The 24,679-nt window shown below is 38.4% G+C and overlaps 1 protein-coding gene across 4 annotated transcripts in view; it reads right to left on the reverse strand.

Annotated features, from left to right (window-relative positions):
- Positions 1–23,226, reverse strand: part of ARHGAP5 (Rho GTPase activating protein 5) — a 93,193-nt gene extending 69,967 nt beyond the window's left edge. For 3 of the 4 annotated variants that reach the window (XM_074235353.1, XM_074235351.1, XM_074235354.1), the window contains exons 1-2: positions 22,866–22,950; positions 3,942–7,820 (exon numbers count right to left, since the gene is read on the reverse strand). In XM_074235353.1, the coding sequence (XP_074091454.1) occupies positions 3,942–7,661 (3,720 nt within the window). In that variant the 5' untranslated portion in view covers positions 7,662–7,820; positions 22,866–22,950. Of the gene's footprint in view, positions 1–3,941; positions 7,821–22,865; positions 22,951–23,146 lie in introns of those variants that run through there. The other variant, XM_074235352.1, reaches the window with a different exon arrangement.
- Positions 23,227–24,679: the final 1,453 nt, after the last annotated feature.

The following is a 24,679-nucleotide window of genomic DNA, read 5'->3' on the forward strand; positions in this document are numbered from 1 at the left end:
ACATAACATTGCTTTTATAATCACATTATAAATAAAGAGGGCAGCTAGGTGGTGCAGTAGATAGAACACTGTCCTTGGACTCAGGAGGACAGGAGTTTGAATTCAGTCCCAGACACTTGACACTTATTAGTTGTGTGATCTTGGGCAAGTCACTTAATCCTGATTGCCTTGCATCCAGTGCTATCTCCAGTCATCCTGTTTCATATCTGGCCACTGGACCCAAAGGCCCTGGAGGAAAAAGTGAGGTTGATGACTTAGCACAACATCCCCTCTCTCAAATCTAATTCATGTGGCTTATAATGGCAATCACCTCCCTAATAGCATGATCTTCTTCAAGAATGAAGGATAAATATCACCATCATCATCGTCATCAAACTAGTTTCATTTCTTAATACTACAGAATTTTTAACAACCTTCTTCAGCACTAGTATCTAACTTAATTAAGTCTGTGCTCCAGTCTGAGAAATATCAGAAGCATTAAGTATTTATATAAAACAATTCTTTAACAATGGCAGTGAATTCCAATCATTACCAAACTATTCATAGAGGTGTGGAGTTAATTTTTCCAAATGGCTACTTAGGAACACAAAGAAAGAAAACTAAACAAATATTTCAAAAAGATTTTTTAGCCCAGTTTACATAAGTTTAGTTTCTATAACTTTATTACCCTACTTATCAATTGAAATAAGTGAGTTAGGGGAATATGTATCCTAAATTCACAGGTTCAGTTCAGTTACCTTCCCAAATTTAAACATGCTCAGCATTGCTCACAGACTTATTGCTCTGAGATCTTCCCCCACTCAATTATATATAGATGGTTACAGATGATAAACTGGCAGAAAGGAGTGGAGGAGGAGGGTGAACAATGTTCAAAGTCCACCAAGAAGAGTCATGTTTAGATAAATCTTAAAGGAAGGAATTTCTAGGAAGAATAAAGTTCTTTCCTACTCTCCTTCTAATACATGACTGCCTAAGTTTTTGTATTTAAGCTAGTCAATTCTAAAGCCAGCTGCAAAACTTTGGGGTGTGTCTTTTGCCTTTGAGTCTCTGTATCTCAGTCTGTTGTAAGCAGTTATGTAGTAGAATGGACATAAGGTGATGAAACTGGACATAGAAAGTTCTGAGTTCCAATTCAGCCTTAGAAATAGTGTTTACCACTCAGGGATATTTCAAGTATCAAATGAGATGATGTTTGTAAAACACATGGCAAAATGCCTGACCAAATCCTTGTTTCCTTCCTTGCTTTTCAGCACATGTCCAGACAGACCCATCCTACTACCTTATGGTGTTTCCATAAAGCTTGCTTTAAACTTCTATAGCCCAAACATCTGTCCAAAAATTATGTTTCATTTGTAATATTGTTGCTACAGAACTATTCCTTTTAATATTACTGAAACTAATTAACATATGTAGTAGTATGTCTATATACTGCTATAGAATTTTTAAGTCATTTCTTAAATGGGATGTCTCATTTCTGCAGAGACTGAATGTTTTTCAAAAGAAGCTGAAGTTTCACCTTGTAAAATCTTTGCTATAATCATGTGTTTAATGAATTCAACTACAATACAATACAATTATTTTATCCAAAATATCTATTTCAAACTTATCTAGACTATTTTCCTAGGTAAATCTAGTTTCCATAGATTTCTCTCTCGATTTCTTAAATACCAAGTATTCACACATGGAACACCACCTATATAAGCAGAAAGCCTTCTACAGGTAAATTTTATAGACATAATAAATGGATTCCATCATGTCAACATATATGCTGTGTCATATTTCAACATTTTAAATGCAATATTGAACCATGTATAAAATTTGGCGTAAGAATAAAGAAGGTTTTTCTATATTATCTTGACTTTGCCTCTATTACAAGGACACCATCTTGAGCTACACAGTGCTGACATGATTCATCAAAATTGATGTTTTTGTAAATAACTATAAGTAGTCCTCAATGTCTTATTTGCTTTTGCTTATCTGGTCCTGTAACCATAAGTTTAAGGATCACTAAAGTAGTCAAAATATTTACCCAAGAAAAGTCAATCCTGTCATTGTCTTGCACAGTTTAAACACTATCAAGTATTGATATAAAAAAAAAAGGAGCAAATCTATGTAGATGGGAACACCCGCAAAGAAAAATAAGTCAGGTAGATTGGTGAGGAAAAAAAAAAAAACCTCTCAAGAGCAGTCTTAAAATTACTGGCTATTGAGTCTGACTACAACTTCTGTCCAAATGCAAGTGAGAAAAGAATTAAGAGCTAAAAGAAATATGTAAGTAATTAAAATGTGAATAATGCACATGAATTTGTTGCCACAGATAAATATCCAAGAGCACCACTAAAGTGGAGAGAGGAAAAAAAAATCCTTATCCATTGCCCTCAAGGTCTTGTGAGCTGGGATTTAACTTTTTTTTTAAGGGAGGAGTAGGAGGGGTAAAGAATTAGTTAAGAATGTTTTGGTAAAAAAGATGAGAACAGTGAGTTAATTACTTAGAGATTATGACTGTCTGGAAAATTATGGGAATTAATAGTCTAGATAGACCAAATTTTACAGCTACAATCAGGGCTAAAATGATCAGACAGAGCATAGTGATTGTGGCTGAGAATGAATAAAAGTGACCTAAGCATAAGTAGGCATTTTAAAGGGGTAAAAAAAAAGTCCAAGTCAAATCACCTTTTTAAAAAAACAAAAAACAAATTTAAAATTACTAACCTTAAGATAATCAATAATTGTCACAAATATAAGGGTATATACCAGGTACTAGTAGAAAGTTACTAAAAACTGTAAATGAAGGTTAAAATTTATTTTATAGGAATGCTTGTAGACATATCTCAATACCTACATTTCAATTACTTTACTCATCTGATAAACAGCAGACAACTTTGGCAAACTTTTTATTCCTATTCTAAACAGAATTGCTTAACACATTATCATTATCATAAGAATCTCTTTATAGAGTTCACCAATCTAACAAATTCTTTAAGAACTCTTTTTTGGTCCCAATCACCAAGTCAAAAAAAAAAATTAGGTCAATAAAAAAATAAAAACAAAATTAATTTAATAAAAATCCAAATTATGACCTAAGGAGTTCATATCATATTGTCAGGCTCCTAATGTCTACCACCAATGAATAAATCATCCCTTTGTATTAAGCAAAAGTAAAAAGGATAAAAATTTTACAGGACTAAAGTTTTTAAATCTTTCAATTCATCCACAGAGTATCATATTCAATATAAAGCCTGAAAGAAGGGGAAAACAGTCAAAGCTGAGACAAATAAAAACATCTCTATGCAGTAGCTTTTGTGTTCAAGAATAATTAAGGTGAAAGGAAAGAATAAATTAATGGGGACAGCATTCAACATGTGACATTAAAAGGTCACAGCCACCGCACAAAGTTAAAAGGTTATATTGACAAACTCTGGCTTTAAAACACATTTAAAGGTTCTATTCATTAAACCAAATATCTGGCATATAATTACACCAATAAGAAAATACATCATCCAATTCAATAAATACAAACTGAGAATCTCTGTGTAAGGTATTATACTACATTCTTTAAAAAAGATGAAGGGAGGGAAGGAGGGAAGGAAGGAATCTGGTATGAGAGAAAGAGACAGAGATAAAAGATCAAATCAAATTTTCATTCAAATAAAAAAAAACCACAACTACTAACCAATTTCAATAAATGGAATAAAGTAACAACACATCCAATTAAAATTAAACATTCAAGAGAATATAATTGCTTGAGTGTGGAAGGAATAGAAAACTACTGCTCACTAAAATATCTGATACACAATAATAAAACTTTTCATGACTACAAATGCCAAGTGGCATTTCAAAATCCAGTCCCTTTTTAAATAGTAAACATCTATCTAAAATAAAAACTTGTACAACACCAAAATCTTATAATGATGAAAAGTCAAATTTTTAAATATAATTACCTTTTTATCTTCCTTTACTTTGTGCGTTTTCTTCTTCATTTTTTTATCATCCAGTTCCTGATCTGAAGTAATAGCAGGGTTATCAATGCCACCTTTCCAGGTTTCCACAGGAGAAAGAAGTGGATCTTCCTCACTTCCTCGATGCCTTCCTTTTCTTTTTGTTTTAGAAGTGGTAAAGGCCTCATCATCACTTGCATCTGAATGTGTTCTCCTATAGTAAGATTTGGCTTTGCTGAATAATGTCTTTGACTTGTATTTGTATTTTGAAGGCCTCCGTTCCCCATGACTCTTTGATGTTCTATCAGGAAATCCATTTTCTTCATCTCCCTGGGCATTATTTACAAATGAGTTTCTAACTTTAATAATGCGATTCTGACTATCTTCTGGGACCACATAAGTCTCATCAGAATAACATTTATGTTTAAAAATACTGTCAACAGGTTCTGCATAATTATCTGAGGATTCCATATCATCAGGATGTGCCAAAGGAACTCGAGAGGTTTGTTTTCTTGGGTTTTTACCAATTCCAGCTTCAATAGTCTTTAAAAGGTTTGGATCCAGTTTCTTTACATTTGTCTTGGGTACAACTGGTTTGGGTTTTATTGGTGGAGGCACTTTATGATTTCGTTCATGATCATGACAATTTGGGGTACTATGAATTGGGTATTCATTTCCTTCTAAATCCAATCGATACTTGGAACGGTCACTAGGTGTTGGAAGCAACTGAACATCATCCCCAATTGGACTATATGGTGGTGGTGCTTCAGTATCATCTTCTGAATCAATATAGCCAGTATAGGAAAAAGAACACTCTCTGGGAGATGGGAGGAAAACATCTTCATTATGATGTGTTGACTCTCTAGTACTATCAGACAAATAGGAATTTTCTATCATATTTTTTTTCTCTAAAACATCACTGAAGAACAATGTAAAAACTTCAGTTTGTCGGTGATACTGAGATAAAGAATACAATGCTGTAAATTTAGCAGTGATCTCAGTTGCTATGTGTTCTCCTTCAGTCATTAACTCCTTGATAGCCTCGTTCTCAAAAAAATCTGCCTGGCTGTCAGTAACTGCCACCAACTGTACAGGAATAGTATCTTGAACTTCTGAAAGAAATGCTCGGAGCATTCCCATGGATGCTTTCCTTTTTGCAGAGTAAACTAATATATATCCATGGACCAGTTCATCTTTCCTTACCCCAATTGAAGAATGGTAAGATAATATTGTAATCTGTATTCGTCTTCTTTTTTCACCAATGATTTTATCAAGCATTAAAGAGTTATTTTGTCCAGCTTGAGCAGCACTACAAGCATGAGAGTCAAGAAACGGTGAAAGAATAAGATCCACACTAAATGGATCACCACACATAGCACACATGACAATTCTCAGATCAGCTTCAGATATATCTTTGTTAGTGGGAACAGGGCTTACCACATCCAAGTTACGTTTAACTGATTCCAATACTCCCCTTAGAGCTTGTTTTATTTGAGCCTCATTAAATTTACGAGGATATGTACCAGCAGGTACATCCACAAAAGGACACTGTAGTTTGTTTGCTAACTGCTGCCCTTGGTGCCTGAGAATAGGTAAATTTTTGCTAACACTATCCCTTTGATTAGCCAATATTAATGTAAATGGAAGATTAGCCATATATTTATCTCTTCTAATCTGTAAAGCTTCAGTTCTTATTTTTCCAATGAAGTCCCCAATAAAACTAAGTGATTCAATAGAGTTGAACACACAAAAGCATCCATGTGGCTTAAAGGCAGCATTCCATAATTGACTCAAAAGGTAAGGCGACTTGGAATCAACTGGTCGAAGATCTAGCTCATATATCTTTCCATCTAAGGCATACTCATCATCTGTAGACTGTGTCCTAATCTCATTTGCTAGTTCTTGTGCAAGGCCATCCTTTCCCAAAATGAAAAGATTAACTTTATCTATGTTGGCACTATCATGGTACAAACGTAAGCGACCATGATCCAACTGTAAAAGACTATTAGCAAGCAAATGCTCTACTTTAATGTCCATGCAATTCTGGCCACTAAGACAGGTTTCTTTAGTGGGATGATAAACAAAGCCTATATGTTTAAGTAGAAGGGACTCTCGATCAGGTGCAAGTTTCTGTAAAGCTTTATATCTGGGTTCTTCACTTAAAACTGTGTGAATTTCACTCATTTTATCTGAACTGGGTGTTGCATTAAGATCCAGATCATAAAATAGCTCAGAATGTTCAAAAAGCATTTCCTGAAACTCCTCTTTGGCTTTTTCAACTATTTCTCGCTGATGCCTACTATAGACCTCTTTGCTATCAGCCTCAGTGATATATTTAAAGGCTTCATCCTCCATTACAAAACACATGACTTCTTCCCAGGGTTGTCCAGGTGAAATGAACTGTATTTTTTCCAGAGTCTTCTTGAATTTTTCCTTCATTTCTATTCTCCTCTTTTCAGATATTAGATGCTGTACATGATTCTGGAAGACTTTTTCAGCTTCCAAAGTGCTAAGGAGGTCAAATGGAATACGCCTATCATTCACTTTGTCTATATGGTCAGTTTCATCCCAAGGTGTTTTTTCTAGCACCACAAAACACAATGGGAATTCTGTTCGAGTCTCCATTAATTTTAGAGCTTCTGACCAGGTCAAATGTTCAATCTCTTCAAGATTTGGCAGAAGAGTGTTAAAAGCTCTAGGTAGTGTATTGATATATTCTTCTCTTCTTTTTCTTATGTGTTCTTGTTTGAGTTGCTCTATGTGTTTTGAAAATGTATTTCTGGCCTTTCGTGTTCCCTCTAAGTTTATATACTCTTCATAATCAGGATGATTTTTTAATTTATTACTAACAGTTTTCCAAGTTGCATGATAATCTCTCACAGTTTGCACAAGTTTTTCAAATTTATCTGTTGCTGTGACAACAAGTTGTCTCTGTGTTTTATAAGCATCCAGATAGGGAATAATTTTAGGTTTGCCACGGGTTTTATCTAACATTTGTACCAATGCAGTGAAACATGTCTCAACGTTGACATTAAATCGTGCTGAAGTTTCTACCACAATGAGGCTCTTTTTGTTCGAAGCAAATGATTGAACCTCTCGAAGATAATGATCTACACATTCATCACATTTAGTTGCTGCTATTATGATAGGTTTTTTTGATTTTGACAGCTGTATATATAGGTTATTCACAAACTTAAGTTGATCATCAAACTTCCTATTGCATCCCTGACTTACATCAATGCATAATAGAAATCCATCTACACTGAGTTTCCCTTCAGGCATTTGTTTCTGATCAAAGTCCTGCTCCAAGCCTAATTGATCAGTGCAAATATACATCAGTTTTTCTGCTGACTGCAATTTGGATGCAGCTGCACGTTTTATATATGGTTGCAAATTTGTACTCCTGTGAGGCAAGAAAGTCTGATCATCAATGAACTCAGTCTGTTCAATGACATGAATTTTGCATTCTATTCCATCTTCACCACTTTGTGTTACATCACCCCAGTACAAAAAGTGATCATTGTTGACTACTCGTCCTCCAAAGTCAATTGTACTAAGCACAGAGGTATGCTCAGGATAATATTCATCTGCTTTGGAACGCACAAATCTATTGCACAAACATGACTTTCCAACGCCACAGTTACCTTTGTCCTTTTCAGTCCCAGATAACCCTACTACACTGATAGCATAGGATGGAGGACGAGGTTCTTTGTTTTTTGCCATTATAACGCTCTTCTCATCCTTCTTTGTTCACCAAAGTAGCCAGATGCATTTCTCATTCTGAAAGCATTCCACAAAAATACTGATCTTCAATTTCAGAACTATATTGTATTTTCCTCATTTCTGTGCAGAAAGGTCTTCATGATTATATGGATCATCTTCCTAGAGAAAAGCAAAAAAAAAAAAGTCAATTCTTGAAATAATTTACCACATAAAATGTGCAAAGCAAATCATCAATCCAAGTATAACAGTATTATCTGACTACCTCTTTGTGCTTTTTATAAAATAGTAAACCTAATAAAGGAGAAGAGACCCCTGGACTTGGAAGAATATAAGAGTTCAAGTCCTGGTTCATTTCAACTGCCTGTTAGCTAAGTGACCTTGGGTATATCACACTTCTAGGAGTTTCATTTCCTCATCTGTAAATTAGGTATACTGCTACACACACACACACACACACACACACACACACACACACACAATCTCAGAAGTCTACATTAAAAAACAAACGAGAATTTGATTTTGGATTTGCACAATCTTACAGCAGAGTATTTACTAAACTATGTTGGCTCAAATAAAAAATTATCTTAAAGAAAATTTAAAATTACAGTCTCATAAAATACCATTTTTTTCACTTAAATAAAAATAAAATCTTGTTTGCAAATGTCCTTGACTTTTTTTAAGGTTTTGTTTTGTTTTGTTTTTTGCAAGACAATGGGGTTAAATGGCTTGCCCAAGGCCACACAGCTAGGTAATTATTAAGTGTCTGAGGCTGGATTTGAACTCAAATACACCTGATTACAGGGTTGGTGCTCTATCCACTGTGCCATCTAGCCGCCCCCTATCCTTGACTTTTGAGATCTACAGTTTAACAGTCCTTTGTTCCCAATTTTTTGCTTTCTGAGGTTTTGAGATATTACTAGTAATTAAAATATTCTTGACAATGTCTTACAAGTCAGGGCAGAGAGAAAAGTGCTAGATAAGGAGTCAGAATACCTCAGTTTGAATCTTGGCTTTTTCTTCCACTTATTTAGGTGGGTGACCTTGGGTAAGTCATTTCTCTCTGGTCTGTTTTCTCATATGTAAAATACTAAAGACTAAGACTAAATAACCACTGAGATGCCTTCTAGTTCTAACTCTACAATCCTATGACCTAGTCTATCCAATTCACCTGTTATTTATCCAGAAAACAACCCAGAATCTTCAAGTTCAAAATAAGCTGTCACAAAGACCCTGTTCTTTATTCCACTGAAGGGCATAAAAAGTAACTAGTCTGCCTGACAATTGTGCCAGATAAGGGAATTGATTTAATAAACTTGTTTCATAAGTTATAACAACATATTAGTAACAAGTGTAAATAAAACAATTGCAAAAGGAACATACAATGACAACAATGAGAAATAACAATTGGATAGCAAGGTGATAAATGCTATACAAATCAGAGAATTAGAAATTAAAAAACATCTCAATTAATTCTGTATAGAAATGTCTACAATATACATTGCTGAATAGTCCCGGGGATGTTGAGTCAATTTCAGTCCTGTTGGACACTTCAGGACTCCATCTGAAGTTTTCTTGGCAAAGGTAGGAGCAGCTTGCCATTTTCTTCTCTAGCTCATTGTAATGATGAGGAAACAGAGGCAAAGTTAAGTGACTTGCCCCGGGCCACACAACAAAAGTCTGAGAACAGAACTGAATTTAGAAAAAAGCACCTTCTTGACTCTAGACCCTGGCACTTGATCTACTGTGCCAACTAACTTTCTGAAGACATTTTAATAAGGTACCTCAAATGAAGCAAATATGTGGCTTGGATTTTGGATTTTTTTTTTTTAGTTTTTTTGCAAGGCAATGGGGCCAAGTGACTTGCCCAAGATTACACGACTAGGCAATTAGTAAGTATCTGAGGCCATATTTGAACTCAGGACCTCAAGATCAGTGCTATTCACTGCCCCACCTAGCTGCCCCTTGTAGCTTGGATTATGAGGAAACTTATTAATAACTTCAATATAAAATCAGAAAGAGTAAAAATAACTTAATTCAACTTAATGCAGTTCTATTTGCTATCTACTTCTTTACAATAGTCTTTTAGAGAAATTAAAAGGTTGGATTTTTTTTAAAGATTAAGAATTTTTTTTTGATGCAGATGGAGCCAAGAGGCAGGTAAAGGCAGAGAGACTCACTTGAACTCTCCCCCAAACCACCTCAAATACCTTTAAATAATGACTCTAACCAAATTTCCCAAGAGAACAAGTGAAATAAATTTTCAATCCAAGACAACTTGTAAGACAGCAGGAAGAGTCTGTTGCACCGGGGTTAAAGAGAGCCTGCAGGGAGCAGTTAGGTGGTGCAGTGGATAGAGCACTGGCCCTGGAGTCAGGAGTACCTGGGCTCAAATCCGGCCTTAGACACTTAATAATAATTACCTAGCTGTGTGACCTTGGGCAAGTCACTTAACCTCACTGCCTCGTAAAAAGAAAAAAAAAGCCCACAGTATAGCGGCATTCACACAGGAGCTAACCAGGTCCAGTCATCCAGAAACAGACCACAGGTTGCCTGGGCCCCTGGGGGCACCTGGGTTTGGCAGTGGTCATGGTTTTCCAGACTATACAGCCCAAGGACTGACAAGGACAATTGAGAAGGTCAACAGGAAAACTGTGTCACATCAGAGTAAGAGGGCAGTCCCCATCCCTCGGCATAGACCAGTCACCCAGCAGTTGCTTCCAGAGTACTCAACCCATGAAGGGTAAGGGGGGGGGGGGGGGTTGGTGAGGGGAGATTGTGAAGGTCTCTTCGCTATCCCTGAGGCAGGATTCTGTTGCTTTGCCTATACTCAGATCCAGGTCCCACTGCCTACAGCTGAGAAGGGACCTTCCTCATAGTGGCAGGACAAAAGAAGTACTTGTGGTCATCCACAGACCAGAGCATAGGCAGGAGAACAGTCAGAGCTTCTCATAAGACCTGGGAGGAATTAAGAACTTGCAGGTTCCTGGAGAGCATCCTTGCAAACAGCTACAAAACCCTTAAAAAGCTTGGACACATATTCATCACTCTGGAAGCAGAGCCCCACCATGACAAAGAGCTAAAATTACAAGTCACAGGCTGAGGAAATGAGCAAACAGAAGAAAAGAAAATCTGACCATAGACAATTACTCTGGTTCCACTGAAGATCAAAATACAGTACAGTACACAGTAGATAACAAAGTCAAAGCTTCCGTATTCAAAGCCTTTAAGAAATAAACGAATTGGTCAAAAAAAGATTATGATAATCAACTAAGAGAGGTAGAGGAAAAATTGGGAAGAGAAATGGGAGGGATGCAGGAAAATCATGAAAACCAAGTCACAGCTCGGTGAAGGAGATACATAAAAATACTGAAGAAAATAATCAGTTTGGGTCAAATGGAAAAAGCAGTCCACAAGGTCAATGAGGAGAAGAATGCCTTAAAGAGCAGAACTGGCCAGATGAAAAAGGAGATACAAAAGCTCTCCTTCAAATGGAGAATGGAGTTAAGGGAGACTGATGACTTTGTGAGAAACGAAGAAACAATAAAACAAAACCAAAAGAATGAAAACTAGAAGGAAATGTGAAATATCTCATTGGAAAAACAATATGACCTGGAAAACAGATCTAGAAAAGATAATTTAAAAATTATTGGACTACCTGAAAGTCATGACCAAAAAACAAACAAACCAAAAAATCCCACAACCTAGACATTATTTTTCAAGAAATTCTCCAGGAAAACTGCCCTGATATCCTGGAGGCAGAGGATAAAATAGAAATTGAAAGAATCCACCAATCACCTCCTGAAAGAGATTCCAAAATGAACACTGCCAGTCAAATTTCAGAACTCCCAAGTCAAGGAGAAAATATTGAAAGCAGCAAGAAAGAATCAATTCAAATACCATAGGAGTTACAGTCAGTATAATGCAAGATTTAGCAGTTTCTACATTAAGAGATCACAGGGTTGGAATCCAATATTCCAGAAGGCAAAAGAGCTTAGATTATAACTAAGAATCAACCACTCGACAAAAATTAATACACTCTTTCAGAGAAAAAGATGAGTATTCAATGAAATAGGGGATTTTCAAACTTTCCTGATGAAATGACCAGAGTTGTATAGAAAATACGATCTTCAAGGACAGGACTCAGGTAAAGTATAGAGAGGGTGAATGGGAAGGTCAAATCATGAGGGACGTAATGACACTGAACTGGCTGTATTCCTACATAAGAAGAGGATACTGACAACTTATATGCATTTTCTCTTTCATTGAGGTAATTAAGACCAAGCATATATAGACAAGGCACAGGAGGGAGTTGAATTTGAAGGTATAACTTTTTTTATTTTTTTGGTTTTTGCAAGGAAATGAATGAGGTTAAGTGACTTAAGTCCAAGATCACACAGCTAGGTAATTAAGTGCCTGCAGCTGGATTTGAACTCAGGTCTTCCCGATTCCAGGACTGGTACTTCATCCACTGTGCCACCTAGTTGCCCCAAATAACATATTTTTTAAAAAGATGGAGTTAATGGGGGGAGAAAGGAATGTAGAAGAGGTAAGATGGGGTAAGTTATTTCACATAATATAGGCCAGAAAAAGCTTTTGCAGTGTATTGGAATGGGGGGGGGGGGAGTTGAGGGGGGTGTGAGTGACCCTTACTTTCATCAAAACTGGCTCAAAGAAGGAATAAAATACTCAATTGGGTATAGAAATCTATCTTACCCTAGAAGAAAAGAGAAGAAGAAAGGAGACAAAGTCAGGGGGAGAGAATATAGGTAATAGAAGGGAGGGAAGATCATAGGAGAGGATAGTCAGATGCAACACACTTTTTTTTGGGGGGGGGGGTTGCAAGGCAGTGGGATTAAGTGACTTGTCCAAAGTCACACAGCTAGGTGGTTATTAAGTGTCTGAGATCACATTTGAACTAGGGTCCTCCTGACTCCAGGGTCGGTGCTCTATCCACTGCGCCACCTAGCTGCCCCATGCACAGGTGGGACAAGATGAAAGAAGACAGAATAGAATGGAGCTAAGGTTAAGAGGATGGAGAGAGATACAGCTTAGCAATATCAACTATGGGAAAAAGATTATCAAAACCAATTTCTCTGATAAAGCCCTCATTTCTCAAACACAGAAAACTGAGTCAAATTTATAAAAAATAATAGCCATTCCCCAATTGATAAAATGATCAAGAAATATGAAGTTTTCTAATGAGGTTATCATTGCAATCTATTTAACAATGTGATATATTTAAATATTTTTTTTAATTTTCTTAACTCACTAGTTATTGGAGATTCAGGTTGGAACAATTCTGAGATACTACTTTATACTTATTAGATTGATTAATAGGACAGAAAGAGAGAAAAATGACAATTGTTGGAAGGGATACAGGGAAATTGAGACATTGATGCACTGATGGAGAAGTTGTGAAATGATTCAACAATTCTGTACAGCAATTTGGAACTATGCCCAAAGGGCTATAAAACCATCCCTCCCTTTGGTCTAGCAGTGCTACTCTAGGTCTATATTCCAGAAGAGATGAAGTACAGGAAGAAAAGAATCTATATGAATAGAGATACTTATAGTAGCTCTCTTTTAGAGGTAGAGAGCTGGAGATTAAGGGGATACCCAGTGGATAGGGAATGGCTGAACAAATTGTGATAGGTGATTGAGATGAAAAGCTGTTCTGTTATGGGAAATGATGAACAGAATGCTCTCAGCAGAAAACTTAAAGGAGCAGATGTAATGGGAAATGTACCTTCTACAAAGAAACACCAATCCTACCTTCTCTCAGCAATGCTGTGACCCAAGAATTTGAGGATACAAGTGACAGTAACAAGTTTTCTGTCTTTATTACCTCCTAATAATAACTGTTATTTAAAACATCAGATGTTATTCAAAGGCAACATTTTTTTATCTTGTGCTTCTAAAATATTTTTTTTTTTAGGTTTTTGCAAGGCAGATGGGGTTAAGTGGCTTGCCCAAGGCCACACAGCTAGGTAATTATTAAGTGTCTGAGACCGGATTTGAACCTAGGTACTCCTGACTCCAAGGCTGGTGCTTTATCCACTATGCCACCTAGCCGCCCCCTGTGCTTCTAAAATATTGCACTAAAACTGTATTGCCCAAACTATCTATGTTCCAAGGATCCTTCATGTACTATGTAATATAAATAGGTATCATAAAAGAGAATTACAATGCTGGCCATTTATTCTTCCCTAAAATGGTAAACATGAAATTATATAGGTATCAAAGGAACTTATGTTCAGAAATTTGAATGTTATGTATGGATAAGGCTTAATTACCTAAAAATTTTCTAGGAGAGATTTTCCCAACTTTCCTTATGTTCAGACCAATATTTACAGGTTGCACCAATTTTCCAAGTCTAGAAATGTTCTATGGTCAAAGTATTTCAGGAGATGCTATACCAAGAAACTATGTACAATGATCTGAATTTTTTTCAGTTGTCAACTAAATACCATCTTTAGGTAAACACATAATTTAACCTAATGTGATATCTAAGAATTTTGTGGGGGGGGGTTATATTAAAAGATTCCTCTCCTCATATTTCAAACTTTGTTTTATTTGGGGGTCCCAAAATATCTCATATTACATCTCATACTACCAAAAAAAGCACATTTCAATGTAGTTCACAAAAAGTCTTAAAAATTCTTTAAACAGGCTCAAAGCAGATGATGCAAAATAGTATTCTTATGCTTATTTACAATATTTAAGGGAACAATTAATTTTTAAAAAGATGCAACTTTAAATATAGCCTTAACTGAAAATATATTGTAATATTTTAATAATAACAAGAATAGCCAGCTTGCACCATCTGCTATGTGCCAGGCACAGTGCTAAGTGCTTTAAAACTATCTCATTACTTAACAAGCAACAGTCATTTATACAATTTAAAATTATGAAGACAGGGAATTTGTATTTTCAAGGCCTAAATATAAAGATATTTCACATGTTCACTTTTATTTAGTCTAATCAATAGACTATAAAGAGATGCAATTGAGAAGTTAAATCCTCCCATGCCTGATAAATAAATAAATAAATAAATACTTGTATTCGCAAAAATTCAATTCAGAGTTCAAAATAGTTCAAATCTAAACTTGGCTATATATCGAACAATTAACCAAATAAGATTATCTAGCACAAATGAAGCCCAAAGTTTGGATAAAATACATCCTAATGTTTTTAATTTCAATGAAATATATTTATCATTATTATTTGAAGTACAAAAGAAACAGTAAAACTTATCTATAGGTGGAAAATAAAAGGGGACAGCTATGTGGTGCAGTGGATAGAGTATCAGCCCTGGAGTCAGGAGGACCCGAGTTCAAATCCAACCTCAGACATTTTTGCCTAGCTGTGTGACCTTGGGCAAGTCACTCAACCCCATTGCCTTAAATAATATTTTTTTAAAAAGAAAAAAAATTAAGTAAATCAATATAAGACCCAAAGGACAATATTCTGCTTCTTATATTTTGCTAATAAGATAACAAATTAAGATTTGAACCCCAATGAGAGTCAGAGGATTGGAAGACTAGCTCAAATACTTCCTCTTCCAAGAGGCCTTCACTGATAATTACTTCAGCTGGTAATGACTCTCTCCTCTATCACAGACCCCCCCCCCTTAAAGAACCTTGCATTTTCCTTTAAGCATTTAATTACAAATATAATATCTAGTAATATGCCATATTTCCCTACTAAACTTTATGCACCCTAAGAAAATAGGTGATTACCTAACCAAACCTTGCCCAACATAGTCCTTTGCACACAACAGGCAATAAACATCTGCTGAAATCAACACAACATCTCTTCCATCTCTATCCCAGGCACCTAGCCCTGCATCCTAGCCTTGAAATAAGATCAGGAAATCAAAAAATCAAAGTCCATTTCATATATTTAAAACTTTTAGTTCTTAATTTTAGGCAAGTCAAAATCTACATGCTTAAATAATAATATTTAAAAATCAATTTTAAAAATCACTTAGAACTCTCTAGAAAGTTACCCTGCTCTGTGACTTTACAAGTAGATTTATCAGCACCTTCAACTAAAACAGCACGTAACTGTTACATGTCCATTCAAATTTAGTGGACTATAACTGAAATGAGTATCTTGACAAGCTTTATACCAAGTAAGGCTGAGCTAAAACAAATGCTCTTGGGGATGGCTAGGTGGTGTAGTGGATAAAGCACGGACCTTGGAGTCAGGAGTACCTGGGTTCAAATCCGGTCTCAGACTCAATAATACCCTAGCTGTGTGGCCTTGGGCAAGCCACTTAACCCCATTGCCTTGCAAAAAAAAAAAAAACCTAAAAATATTAAAAATAAAACAAATGCTCTTACTTTAGATTCAAACTGTAATCTATCTTGGTGATCTAATGTTTCTGAGACTTTATTCTCAAAGACCTTTCAAAAAATGGCTATGGCAAACCCTTCAGATTGCAATATAAGCACATTTTCTCTTATTGGTGGTGGGGGAAAATAAAAGAAAGAAAAATAGCTCACCACTTCACTTAAGCCATCATTCTTGGCAAGCAATAAAAAAAAGTCAGAGACACGTGGTATAGTAGATAAGACATTAAACTTAGATTCAGGAAGAAATTGGTTCAAATACATTAGTTGTTCAATTTCCTCATCCATAAAATAAGGGTTGGACTCAATGATCTTTTAAGGTTCATCTTAGCTCTAAATCTATGAGTTTATGATCTAAATACCTAATAAACATCTAATATAAACTGAGATAAATTCATGCAGTAGGTATTTAGAGAATACAGAGATTTAGTAGAAATTTCATAAAGTATAAACCAAAATGCATCTATGAACAACAAAGGAATAAAAAAAGCTAAAGAGAAAGGTAGAAAATTATATAGGGAAAAATTCCAAGAGTACAAGGAAGAGCTGTTTAGAATACAGTAAAGAGGATCAACTGAATGGTTGGGGAGTAGCAAGAAAAAGATTTAACATGAAGATTTCAAAAATACATAAAAGTCACAAAGAGCCTAGAATGTGAAAGTTGAAAAAAAAGTTCTGACAGGAAATATGTTGGATGAGTTGGAAAGGGCTAGCTAGAGGAAGGGAAAGCACGAAATAGAGCACTATTGATGAAGGAAAAAGTAATAAAAATTATTATAATGATTGACATTTGTCTAGTACGTGACTACAAACTGCTTTATATTCTTACTCATATGATCCTCACAACAAGACTATGACTTAATTTAAGAATTAATCATATTTTAAAGATGAGGAAATAGAAACTCAGGGAGGCTTAGGTCACACAGCTAATTGGCAGAACAGATCACAAATCAAGATCCTCTGAATCCAGAGCTACCTTGTGTAGGTGTATTATCATCTGGACTGTGTTTAGGAGCAAGCTTGATATTTTAAGAGACAGAAGTGATTGGGGCCTAATCTGGGGGGGGGGGGAGATTGGGTATAGATGGAAAGAAAGTGATGGATTTGAGAGAGGTTAGGAAGTTATAGAAAACTAGACTTGGCAATTGATAGGATATGATGAATGAAGAGAGTAAGATTCAGGGTTGACTTCCAAAGTTTCAAAACTATGTGCTAAGACAAGTTTTAAACAGCAATTGAAAGTTTAGGAAGTAAAGGATAAAACATAATTAAGTTCCATTTAAGATATAAATGGAACATCCAAGTAGAAACACACAGAGCACCATTGGTAATGTGAGACAAGGGTTCTGAAGGGAGGTTAGGATTAAGTTTCTATATTAATAGAAATAATAACTGAAGATGTGGGTGTTGATAAAATCAGCAAAGCGAAAGCATATAGAGAGAAATAGGGTTCAAATAGGGTTCCCTTGATGGGATTAATGGAACAAGATAATGAATGAGCAAAGAAGTCTGAGGAAAGGTCAGAAAAATAAGTCATAGAAGGAAGACAAGCATCCAGTAGAAGGAGGTGGTCAATAGTGCAAAAGGTCAAGCAAAATCAGAGTAGAGAGAATTCAAATTATTCTTAACAGTAACAGGGAAATTTACCTGCTGACACCTCTTCTACTGTTATTCAATTTTTTTAAATTACTTTTTTATCTCCAACTAGATTTATAAAGTACTAAAGGAAAGTACCAGAGATGACAGCATGTAAAATAGTACTTATTCATGGCACTATTGAAGATATGGCAGGAGAAATGAACAAATATTATTTCAAAAGTGACCTAAAACTAATGTTTTGAGCTAAAGGAAAGAAATTTAAAACTTCTCAAAATATTTTTTCTTGCTGATAAAATTAAGTTCATAAGAAAATTTTATTTATTGTGTAGGCTATTTTACAATTAAAGATTTAAAAGTTGAGTGATAAAGGGCATACTCAAGAGTTTTTAAATCTAAACATCACAGTTCATCATCATATATTTTGAGCTAGGTAGGAGGAACACTGGCTGCTGCCTAGTCCAAAATTCTTTTTTTTTTTTACATGGGAGGAACCTGAGTCCTAGAGGTTATAACTTGCCCACAATAAATCAGTAACAAAACAGGGCTCTTTGTCTCCAAGTTCATAGGACTTTCTAGTGTACCACTTCAACTTTTACATGTACTATTTATAATATAAACTTCTATGATATGCAGTAAATTTGAACTGATTTAAGTAACTGTGTACTACAAATGTGAATGAAATGGTAAGCACTAATTTTAAAAAATTATAAATTACCTAAAACATCCAAATTACTAAATATTTCAGGACTCGATATTAGAGTGATATATCCCTTATTTACCTGCGCTTATAAGAGTATGGTTGTGTATATATTTGTACATGTGTTATTTATCAGGTATTGTTAAGTAAGGAATGCCTGAATAAAAAATTATTAATAAATTGGGCACCCAGTACTGAATTTTTTAAGCCAAGGAACCATGAAATAGACAAAAAAAAAAATACAAAATATCCTTAAGTTCAAAACTTGTTCACAATTCTACAAAAATTACAAAGGCAGAGTGTGCCAAGAATCACATTTTTTGAACCACCTACAATCCTTGATTTAAACTTCAGTAAACAAGGTGCCATCTTTTAGTCTGTAACCACGCTGACACCCTAATGACACAGCCATACTGAAATTCTCCTTTGAAATTAAACTAAAATACAAACAATAAAGGAAGGAACATGAATTCAATTATCTCAACTCACATGGTTCTATATTTTTAATCCCTACAGTGTGTTGGACATCTCAAGACTGGGGATGACCTGTAGGAACCTCAAACTCAGTATTAATAAAATGGTACTCATTATATTTCAAATTAACCACCCCTACTCCAAATCCAATCCATCTCTACTCCAAATCCCTATTTCATTTGAGGCACCACCATCCTTCTAGTTATATATATTTATTTGAACCTTTGAGTCATCCTCAACAAATCTCTCTCTCAGCTCCCAAATCTATTTAGATACCAGGACTGGTTGACCCCAATCTTCCCATTATGTCTCATCTATAATCCCTTCTCTTCAGTGATAGTCACCACTCTAGTTTAAAACTTCATCAGCTCTCAGTGAAAATACTGCCACTGCCAAGATTCTAAATTACATTCTCAGTTTCTATTCTTTCTCCAATCAATCCTGCACAAAGCTGTTAAAATTATATTCCTAAATTAACAAGAGTCCATCAAACTGTTGGGCTCAAAAACTTTCTGGTTTCCTTAACCACTAGCATTTAAAAAAATACTTATTTTTCAAGGCTTACTTCACACTAGGACCCTCCCCCAAGACATAATTACATTTCAAACTGGCTTCTTTGCTGTTCCCTATAGCCTGCATTCTCTCACCGATGGAACCCTGGACAAGACCTTCAACTTGCTGCCTGTTTTTTCAATTGTAAAGTGAGGATTATAACACACCACTTGCCCACCTGGAAGAATTGTGGTGGAGCAGGGAGTATACTCATAAGAGTATGCAGATATCTATTCATAATAATGATGCTTGTCCCACATTCTTGAAGAAGAAGACCGTGACATCAGGGAGGTGATGTCATGACAAGCACATGAACTGGATGTAAGTCAGGGGGTACTGTGCTAAGTCACCAGCCTCATTTCCCCTCCAGAGTCACCTGGATCCAGCAGCCAGATATGAATCAGGACAACTGGAGATGGCACTGGGTGGATTAGAACTCCTGACTCCAAAGCCAGTGCTCTATCCACTGTGCCACCTAGCTGAACCTTCTATTCATGATGCGCGCGCGCGCGCACACACACACGCACACACACACACACACATATGCATATAAACATACACATGCATATACTTACTTGCTTAATGTAATATTTCATATTGATCATTATCTAAATGGATCTATATATAAATATATAAGACTATGAAGTGTTTTTTTACATACTTCTTCCAGTATAAGGTAAACTCCATGGGTAGGGGCTATTTTTGATTTTGCCTCTGTATCCCCAACACTCAGCACAGAAGAAATCAAAGATACAAAGTATCCAAGTAAAGTTACAAAATGCTTCTTCATTTTACCAAAGAACTTACCAGTGTTCCTCTGAGTTTCACAAAATCATTTAAAATGTGATTTATAAAAAAAAAATCTTTTTTAGTTATGAAATAATCATCTTATGTAAACAATTCACCAATATTATAATTTTTAAACAACCAATTAAACAAATTAGCTACCTTGAAACCTCCAAGAATGAAAAATGCTTATTTTACTATAATGTGTCTTAATAGAGGTTAAAAAAAAGTGTCGAAATTAGATTCTGCAGTAAAGAATTCCTAAAACAATCTTTCTGAAAAGTGAGTCATTAAGTCAAACTGAACTTCCAAAATAGAATATTGAAATAGATACTAATTTGGTATCTCAGAAACCTGTTAAGATTTCACATAAAGCAAGTCATTTCCAAAATATTAATGCTTGAACCCATTAATATTAAGAAAATTAATTTCAAGTCATCAGATGAATGTGGTCTTGACTATAAATTGAAAATTAAGATATTTAAGTGAATTGTGAATTTCTATAAACAATATTCTGCTGAAATTTCATGCTGTCCCAACTTCTCCTCTGCACTTATCACATTTTATCGTATACTATACCTGTTTGCTTAGTGTCCTAGCTCACCTATGAGATTTTTGTAAACACCTTGAGAGGCAGGATTTGTTTTTTTTTTATTTTTACATAAAAGGAGTGAGTACTTAGCACATTGACACCCCCCACACACAAAATATACTTGGTAACTGTTAAACTCAACACTGTTCACACAAAATTTGAGATTGTATATGTCAACTTTTGTCAACTAGTATTTTACTAGTCAGGAAGAAGTTTTGTCAGGAAGCTTAGAAAACATCTATTTCAACATTTATTAGATGAAAAAACTGAAACCCAGGTCTTAAAAGAAATATATTTAAAGACATCTGGCAAGTTAATATAGCTCATTATAAACCAGATCTATCCTGAAAGCAATCAAAAGAGCTGCTTAAGTAACCTACACTAAGTATAAAGATTTCTCAAACTTAACAAAAACCTTAGTCACAGGATTTTTCTAAACTGAAAAATCAGTTTCAGTTCCAAACAATGAATGTAAATAAAGTAATCTCCATTTTAATCAATTTCAATCCTTTGACCTTCACTTGTAAGGTAAAAAGCAAGGAATTAAATTCCAAATGAAATACAATGTACCAGTATGGTTTGTGAAACTTTTTTTAAAAAAAGATATGACCTTGGGGTGGCTAAGTGTGCAGTAGATAGAGCATTGGCCCTGAAGTCAGGAGTACCTGAGTTCAAATCTGGCTTCAGACACTTAATAATTACCTAGCTGTGTGGCCCTAGGCAAGCCACTTAACCCCATTGCCTTGCAAAAAAAAAAAAAAAAACCTTAAAAAAATGACCTCAAAACATTTAGAAAACTGAAAGAATTAGTTTAAGATCTTCAAAAAGTCTATTGAAATTTCCCTTAAAAATAATTTTAAACGTGGCCATAGTTGAGATCAAAAGAACTTCCTACGTATAGAAATATAAAAAAAATCTTTTTCCCTTGAAATTCTGTAGTGATGTCATAAAAGTAATAAACCCTTTTTTTTTCTTGTTGCTTTCAAGCAAAGGATAAATCAGAACAACGATGCTATGACATGAAAGGTTTGGGGGTTTTTGTTTTGTTTTGGGGGGGGAGTTTGATAAGTTTTTCTCAGATTTTTTATGTGACCTTGCAGAAGTCCCTTACTTTTTTGTTTTCCACTTTATGTCATCTTTCCCCTCTCCTTTAATGCTTTTGATTTAAGTAACTCAAGTCACACTGGAGAGGTGACACAAATTCATAAAGGGTAGAACTTTGTAATTTAAAGACTGCCTAATAGACCAGAGGTATATACATTTGTGACCCTTCCCCGGGTACAGTAAACAGCTCACTACGTCAAAAATCAGAATCCCTTAATTCAGGTAGGAACTCTTCAGCCACCCCTCTCTTAATTTGCTCTTTTTTTTTGTAAATTCGGGGTTTTGCCTATTGAATGTTATACAGTTAGAAAGAAAAGACACCTGTTGAAGTCAGGAACGGTGAACAGCCTCTGACGGGTTAAGAACATCTTTTTTTTAAGAAACGTTGCCATTGTTGCCTCGCTAAACGTCCAAAGTAAGACCAAATTCTGTCGGAGAAGGTAAACTTCAAAGTTGGGGCACACACCCACCTACAGGCCTACGGTGGTCTGGGCTCCCATAGGAATCCTTATCCCAACTCGGATTTTGTGGGAGGCAAGAACAGAAAGGAGGAGCGGCGGCTGGCCCGGCCACTACCTCGGCGGCCGGTGCGGCGTCCCCAGGCTCCACCTCGGCAGCCCTTCCAGCAGCGCCGCGGTGGGGGAGGGGAGGGAAGCGTGGAGAGGTTTCGTGTGTGGAGAAGCGCGCGCGCTCCCGCGGCCCCCCCCCCGGCCCGCGCACACACGCTCCCCGGCGGAGACCCCGGGCCGGGGGCCGGGGGCCGGGGCGCCCGAGCCCAAACTTGGCGCTGCCCCCCTCGGGCCCCCCCGGGCTCGGGGGCTCCGGGGAAGGGGCGCGTGAGAAAGTGCGCGGGGGGGGGGGCGGAGTGGAAGTGTCCGGGGGCCCAAGTTGGAGGCGGCCCCGCCGCGCCCACCCCCCGTTTTCTGGCCCCCTCCAGGTGGGACTCGTTACCGCGGCGGCGGCGCTGCCCGCTCCGAGCCTCCCCCGCGGCCGCGGCCGGCCCGCCCGCCCTCCGGCCCGAGCAGGCCCGGGCGAGCAGCTCCTACCTCGCACGGCCGGGCTCCGCCGCCTCCTCCTCGCGGGCGCCGGCGGCGGCGGCAGGGGCGGCGGCGGCATTCCCGGGCAGAGCTCGCGCCGCCGCCGCCGCCGCCTGCTCCGCTGTCCGCTCGCCTCCCCGCAGCGCCGGCAGCCGCGTCCCGGCGCCCCCCGCCCCCGCCGCGCCCGGCCCCGGCCCCGGCCCTCCGCCCGCCCGCCGGCCGGCTCAGTAATGGCGGCCGCCCCGGCTCCCCCTCGCCGACGGCTCTGGCCGCCTCTCTCCCAACTTTACCTCAGCATCTCTCCCGGCGCGCCCCGCCGCCGGAACGCGCGCGCGCACGGCCCCACCCCCGGAGCGGAGGCGCCGCCGCGGCCCCGCGCGCGCCCGCGCCCGCGCCCGCGCGGCCCCTCCCCCCGCCTCCTCCGGCGCGGCCCCGCCCTGGCCCTCGTCTCCCGGGAGCCGGGGAAGGCGCGAGCTGGCGGGGGAGGGGAGGGAGCCGGCGCCCGCCCCTCCCTCCCAGCCGCCCCCCCCCCCCCCCCCCCCCCGCTTCCTCGCTTTACCCTCTTCATTGGTCGGCTCGCCTACTCCGTGCCTCCCCACCGCCTCCCCGTCACCCACTGGGGATGCCGCCTGGGTGCGTGGGCCCTTCCCCTCTCCTTCCCGCTCCCCGATGCCACCCCCCGCACTCGGGAGGCGACACGCCGCGCGGCGGAGCGCCACCCACCCCGCTCCTCCGGTCTGCTCGGCCGGGCGGGCCGGTCCGCTGCGGCGCCGAGCGAGGACCCGAGACCGGGCTCATCTGTTGCAAAATCGGGCATGTGCACGGGCAGGGGCCGCCGCTTCCGTCCCGGTGCAAACGGCTTCTTTAAGAGACCCGCGGGGCTGGCTGCGTGGACATGCGACTGCGTGTGCGCGCGTGTGTGTGTATGTGTGTGCGTGTGTGTGTGTGTGTGTGTGTGCGTGTGTGTGTGTGTGTGCACTTGGAGATCACTCGTGAGAAGCACTGCCTCCATCACGGGAGAGGCGAGAATACACAGGAGTCAAAGCCAGACTTCCACGGAACGCCAAACTCCGGCCGAAGCCGAGAGGAGGAGGAGGAGGAGGAGGAGGAGGGGAGGAGGAGGAGGAGGTGGAGGAGGAGGAGGAGGAGGGGAGGAGGAGGAGGAGGAGGAGGAGGAGGAGGAGGAGGGGAGGAGGAGGAGGAGGAGTTTATTTCTTATGGAACGTAAAGCAGATGGACTCAGGCCCGTATTCACACACACACACACACACACACACACAGAGACACGGTTTCAAAGACGTTAACAACGAGGAAGGAGAAGCCGGGGGTAATGACGAGGGAAAGGAGGTAGTAATATTCCATTAGCCGCCTCCCTTGGTCCTTCTTCTAATGCCCTGCATCGTTAGTGTCTACATCTCCAGTCATCCTTTCATACGATGCGGCTTTATCTCTCGGAATGTCACAAAGTAAATCACTTGTCCTCATTGTCCCCATTCTTTGAGGGCCCCCGAGTCCTACGTCAAATCTTAAGTTTAAACAGCGATCTACAGTCTTGATGCTCAAAGGAGATCAAGGAGAAGGATTCACGGATTCTTTTACTGATGAAGAAACTGATACCCAGGGAAGTGAACTGGCTCGTCCAAGGTCATGCTAATAGGTCGCGTACTAGAAGTTCTCTGTGAAATTGAAGTATTTGCGAACCATAAATCTGTTCCAAATCGCTGTTACAACTTGGAAAACTAAGTTATTGATGCTGGAGAATTGGGTGATACCTCTTGAGGGATGGATTTATTTCTATTCTAAAGAGTGGCTATCATCAGTAA

Source organism: Macrotis lagotis, chromosome 4, assembly GCF_037893015.1.
Source record: "Macrotis lagotis isolate mMagLag1 chromosome 4, bilby.v1.9.chrom.fasta, whole genome shotgun sequence".
Taxonomy (NCBI): domain Eukaryota; kingdom Metazoa; phylum Chordata; class Mammalia; order Peramelemorphia; family Peramelidae; genus Macrotis; species Macrotis lagotis.